Here is a 5,918-nt window from a genome sequence, read left to right on the forward strand (position 1 = left end):
ATAATAATAATAATAATAATAATAATAATAGCATTGTGGTTATAATTTTACATTTATCAGTTTAATCTTCATAATTATGAAGTTATAAAACTCCAGGTAAAGTAGTATTTTTAATTTATATAGTATTTGTCGGGTTTTGATGCCTGATGTGTGGAACATTTACGGTGGACTTCTTTTATTTTCCGTTTACTTTCAGATTAATCGTTGCTCCTCATCACTCTCCTCCTGTCTAACTGACCTTCAGCCTTATTTCCTGTAATTTCTTCAACTGCAAAAACAAAACACAGTTCGGAGACACGACCTGTTTTTATTTTTTATTGGGTTGAAAAAAATATTTACAGCAAACTCAGCGGGCCGATGTTCAGAGCCGATAAAGCCGATGAGGAGGAGGAGCAGGAACTGTTCTAGTCCACCGGCTCGGGCAGGTCCTGAGGATGGAGCCGGCTGATCTCTGGGTCACCGTTGAGCTCCGTGTACTCGACCGAACCCTGCAGACCCAGAATACGACATGAAGCAGCAGCTAAACCAGCTCCGACACTGGACACGAGGAGAACAACCGGAGATCCGATCTGATTCCAAGCTTCTATCTAACACTGGATTCTTTCTCCTGCTGAACACTGTGAGACCAACAATCCGTCATCGAGCAGACGAAAGAATCGCAGCGTCACATCCTCAGTTTATTTTCTCAGATTCCTGCGTTTAGCTGCAGCCACCAGCGATTAGGCCTCGCCGGGAGACAACGGGCCGGCTGGGATGGGTCTAATTCGACTGGGCCTCGGTGCTGATCTGAGCGGCCGATAGGGAAGGAAGCCGCGGCCCAAACGCCTTTGTTCTCGTCTGGAAACTCTGAGCGCATGTTTCCCTCTCGCTCGGGATCATCGGCCCGCCGAGGCTCAGAACCACGACCAGAAGAAACTCCTGCTGCTGCTGTGGCTCGTATTAAACGCTTCCAGTATTTGAATAATAATAATAATTAGATTTAGGCATTAAAAATATCATTTTGATTAAAGAGCTTCTACAGATGTCCTCAGATTTATTCATCCATTAAAGAAACAGCGAAACTCACAAAAGTCACTGAAATGACTAGAAACTGGAAAAAGTAATAATAAATAAAAATTTGCTAAATTATAATTTAGTGAAATAAGACGTTGCTTTTTGATTTGTGTTTGAAAATAATAATAAAAAAAAAACAAATCAAAAACAAATGGTCCTGGACAAATTTATTCGTTTATCATGCTTGTTTTTTTTTTTTTTTTTTTTTTTTTAATTTTCAGTTAATTTCTGTCGAACCACAATTCACAACCAATGTCAGGATTATTTTCATTAAATTTTTATTTATTATTACTTTTGTCAATTTCAACTTATTTCAGTTATAGTAGTTTTTTTTTCTTGCTGTTAATTTAGGGCATAAACCTGACACTGGGTGGTGGTCTAACACATTTGTTAAGCGCTTTATTCTCCCTAAGTAGCCTTCAAGGCATAGATGAGGGGAAAAAAGGACATCTAATGACAACAATAAAGGCTGGAAAGTGAAATGAAAGTGTGACTGTGCAGCTGGATACTCACGTAGTCGTGGTGGTCGGCAGCACCTGCAGGAAGAAGCATCAGAGGTTAGATATGTCCACGCTGCTTACTCACAGTTGGTCACCTGACCTCGCTGACTCACTCCTCCTGCACAGGCCTTTGTTTCACCCGATCAGTCGTCTGAATCAACCTTTACCATATCTCCTCCCTCGTCTCTCACCAGCTCACATGTTGTGGTTTTTCTTCTTCTTGTCCTGAACAGGAAACATTAGGACTCGATGGAGACGCGAGCCGCCGTTCTGATAACAGGACGTTCCTGCCGGCTGGCGGCAACAGGATACGGTCACGGCGGCGTGGCCGGACCGAACCGGCGTTTTCATCTTCGGCAGGAAGATCTGAATCGTCCCCAAAACCATCAGATCGCAGCAGTTCGAGCTGCGCTAACTGATGCTGCCTGAACAGCCAGATATGAAGCCGACCAGTAGCTGCTGATTTACTCTGAGGTCACTCGGGGTCGTTTCAGACGGTGGCGTTATTTCTAAGTTCGTCAGATTGTGTGTTGGATACCAGAAGCTCACATCCACTGGATATAAAGACATAAAACCTTCTGTTTTTCTCACTTAAATCAGACTAAACGTTTCCTGTTTCAGGTCAGTCAGGATCACCGACATTATTTCTATTTGCTAAACACCAGAATAATGAGAGAGTTTTTATTACTACTTTCTTCTTACAGTTTAAAGGCAACGCGACATAATACTAAGGAGATGTCTGTAAACGTCTGACTGTCCAGTTGGTTTATTCCTCCGTCCTCCCCTTCCACCTCGTTAACGCCGACTTTGTGGCTCTTTTCAAACCTTTTCTACGACGTCACAGTTGAAAAATTACGTTTATTTCAGCACAAAACCAACAAAAAAGTAACTGAGAATGCAGTTTAGCCGTACGGGAAGGCAACCCGGTTGTGCTGCTGACGAAAGACTGAAAATCTGTCGGCCAGAGAAGCAGAACAACGAGCTGAGAGACGCTGAAACAGTCGGCAGAGGTCAGGACAACAGAGCAGCTTCAACCCCAGTCAGGGCCTCATTTGGTTTAGGTGGTTTATTTGTTCATTTTCATGCATTTCTACGTCTGACAAAGTCCTGACCAGGGCTGGATGTGTGAAACTCACCATGTGGGGAGTTCTGGAGCTCGCTGTACACCGTGTCGGTGCCTTTTCTGAGCGGAGCTGTCGACGTGGAAAACAACAACATTAGCTTCAACATCAAAACTCCAGCAGATAAAGTCTGTTTGATCTGTCATCAGCAGAAACCTGAAAATAGGCAGGCTGAGTCACAGCCACAGAGGAGGAAGAAGGAGAAGAAGAAGAAGAAGAAGGAGGGTAATTAGCTCCACCCTTCCTGTTTATAAGGCCTGCGGTGCTTCTGGAGATCTCTGCAACCTGGAGATGTATTAATTAGGGGTAATTAGGCCCCTCCCAGGAAGTGCTGCTCTGTCTTATCGACTGTGGAGGAATGTGAGTGAAGCTCTGAGTTTAAAAGACGTCTGAACAGAAGAGCAGGATGTGAAGAAAGGTTAAAAAAGAAAAAAGAACGAAGCTTAATAAGAAGCGTCAACACAGCTACTGTCTTCTGTGCAGTGGAAAAAAAACATTGTGAAGGTTTCTTTACATATTTTTAAAAGTTTGATTCAAAAATATGGACTTTGTTGTGTTAAATTTCTAAATAATAAAAATGTTAATTCACACGTCCAGTTAATAAATAACAATAAATACCTGTAACTATGAAAAAAAACACAAAAAATGTCAATTATTAAAAAAGAACATTTTATTTTTATTCTACATAAACACAGGAACGTTAAACTGTGTTTGTAATGTTATCGTAACTTCCTGAATATTTTCTTTTCTTTTTTTTTCTTGGATGAGATTCAGGCTTCAATTTATTTTAAAATTAGACACAATTAGTGACAATTTGTTTGGTAAATTATCCTCTAGAATTACAGAAAAATGGGTTTTTATCAATGTACACTAACAAAACACCATTTAAAAAAAAAAAAAATCATGACATATAATTTATAATTGCATTTGTCTACAGAGTATATCATATTAGAATAATTTTAATTGTTTTACTTATGAAAAGTCTTTAATAAATACAAAAAAACTAAACACATAATCATGTAAAATCAAAGTTAGAAAATGAACTAGTTAAAAAAAATCCCTGTATTTTATGACATTACTTTTTTTAAAAATTTATTACCATTTTTGTTTGCAGTTTTTTAATTAGTGTACAATATCTATAAACTATCTACCTATTATTATTATTATTTTTATTATTATTATATTTTATATGTATTTTCACTATTTACCGTAAATAAACAAATAAATATCTGTTAATCGACATATCTGTTAAAAACAACAAATGATCTCATGTAGAAAAACTATTAATTGTGTGTTCAAGCATTTATTTATTCAGATCATCGTGTGTGTGAACTGCAGACCTCTGGCAGGATCAGCTGACCGCGGGTGGACCACCTCGGTGTACTCCACATCCGGCTCGTTGGACACCACGCTGCTCTCCTCGTCATTTCCTGCACAAACAAAACTCTCGTTAACAAACTCTGGCTATAAATAAAAGGCTTTTCTAGCACTTAAGTGCTGCTACCTCACTCTTGGATGTTTAAAACCTCCGTACAGGATGACTGTTTTCAGACTCTTGTACTCAAAGCAGACGTGTTCTGGTTTCTGGATAAGTTTACCTGCATCAGGTTTCCTCTCGCTCCACACGCTGACTGAAGCTCTGTCCACCCGCACTGTCAAACACAAAAACACACGTAGTCGGTCATGAAGCAGCTGCCGAACTTTAATGAAGTTGGAAAAATTAAAAAAAATCTGCACCAGTAGGAGAATAAAGAAACATACCTGAACATGTAATTAGCAGTAAAACTCAAACATTACAGAGACACAGGTGTGAATGTCACCTGACGTCTGGGCGATGTTTGTGTCCTCGCCAAGAGTTTAACGGGACGCCACCAACACGAAGCTACAGCCAGCTAGCGGTTAGCTTAGCCAGCTGCTAACAAGACAAAACTCGTTTAATTCTCGTGTTTAAATAATCTGGTTTATATGAAGACGTGGGTCCTGGAGGAACAAAGCAGTTCAGGATGTACCCGCTGCTCATCGTTTCTTGACTTTGGAGACTCTGTGCTAGGCTAAGCTATGCTAAGCTAAGCGTCTCCTGGCTGTAGCTTTAGACTCTATAGACAGAATGTATACCCCAAAATATCAACCTACACTGAATGAATGCAGCATGCAAACGTTCTTTTCTATCGTTCTGGTTAGAGAAAGGTTCAAGCACAAAAAGGTTTTGAGCTGCTCGACAAAATCGCGACCATTGAGTTGAACCACAGCTTGGTTAAGTGGTTTTAATCTACGATGCTCGGAGGCGTGACGAGACTCTCCTTTGACCAGTGACTATGAAAGTCCACCATAAAATGCAGCTTTAATCCAATGACACAATGCTAAGAGCTGACAGCAGAAAGACGTTGGCTGCTGGATACCGGCACCTCAATGTCCACAACTCCACCATTTGTCCTCCACGAAACACGGCATGACAACAGTCACCACCTGAACAACCACCAAGCGTCGGCTCTAACTGTGAGGGATCCGCCGATGGATGCTGGTTTGGTCTTGAACAGCAGAATGGCATCATAACCGACTCCACTGGGTGCTCACGTTCGTTGGAAACTAGCAAGATGGAGGATCATGCTTTTCCACAGCAGGTGGAAGATGTTGGGTTTGGCATCATCCGGGGGAACGCAATGAGGATGTCGACATTGTAAGGAGGACAGGAATACGCCCTGGACATAGGACAGGTCTGCATTTCATCAATGACAACCTCAATGCTCAATGATTCAAGATAAAATCCTTACGGCTGTGGTTGTCCTGATCATTTGCCGCCATCGCTTGACATTTCAACAAGACAACATACATCCTCGTATCCCCAGAATCTCCACTGCTGTTTTCTAGTTGCTATAAGTAGTTCCAGTCCTACCACAACCTGCAGACCCGCCAGACATTCAGCATCTGAGGAACGCTCTGGATGATCTGTCCCAAAAAATGTCCATCAACTTCCCTTCACGAAGAGTTGGACAACATTCAACAAGCTGCACTGACGACTTCATGAACACTCACAGATGTTTGACTCACTACTGATTTGTGACATGACACTCTGGTGTCCAACAACATGATCCTGTCCCCCAAAATGTCCACCAACGTCACCAAGTACGTTTTAAACTTGAATCATGGCAACTTTAATTTGGCTTTTTTTGGACAAGAATTTACACCCAAAAAGACTCTCTGGTAAACAAATCTGTCCTCAAGTCGTTGCTGCTGAGAAACATCC

The 5,918-nt window shown here is 41.2% G+C and overlaps 1 protein-coding gene across 4 annotated transcripts in view; it reads right to left on the bottom strand.

Moving 5' to 3' along the window:
* Positions 1–301: 301 nt before the first annotated feature.
* Positions 302–5,918, bottom strand: part of pecam1b (platelet and endothelial cell adhesion molecule 1b) — a 30,834-nt gene continuing 25,217 nt past the window's right edge. For 2 of the 4 annotated variants that reach the window (XM_008295561.1, XM_008295560.1), the window contains 5 exons: positions 4,273–4,326; positions 4,015–4,104; positions 2,690–2,746; positions 1,567–1,589; positions 302–488 (listed from right to left, as the gene is read on the bottom strand). In XM_008295561.1, coding sequence (XP_008293783.1) covers positions 405–488; positions 1,567–1,589; positions 2,690–2,746; positions 4,015–4,104; positions 4,273–4,326 — 308 coding nt within the window. In that variant the 3' untranslated portion in view covers positions 302–404. Of the gene's footprint in view, positions 489–1,566; positions 1,590–2,689; positions 2,747–4,014; positions 4,105–4,272; positions 4,327–5,918 lie in introns of those variants that run through there. The other 2 variants (XM_008295565.1, XM_008295567.1) reach the window with 2 other exon arrangements.

This window comes from Stegastes partitus, unplaced genomic scaffold, assembly GCF_000690725.1.
Source record: "Stegastes partitus isolate 25-593 unplaced genomic scaffold, Stegastes_partitus-1.0.2 Scaffold1059, whole genome shotgun sequence".
NCBI classification, from domain to species: domain Eukaryota; kingdom Metazoa; phylum Chordata; class Actinopteri; family Pomacentridae; genus Stegastes; species Stegastes partitus.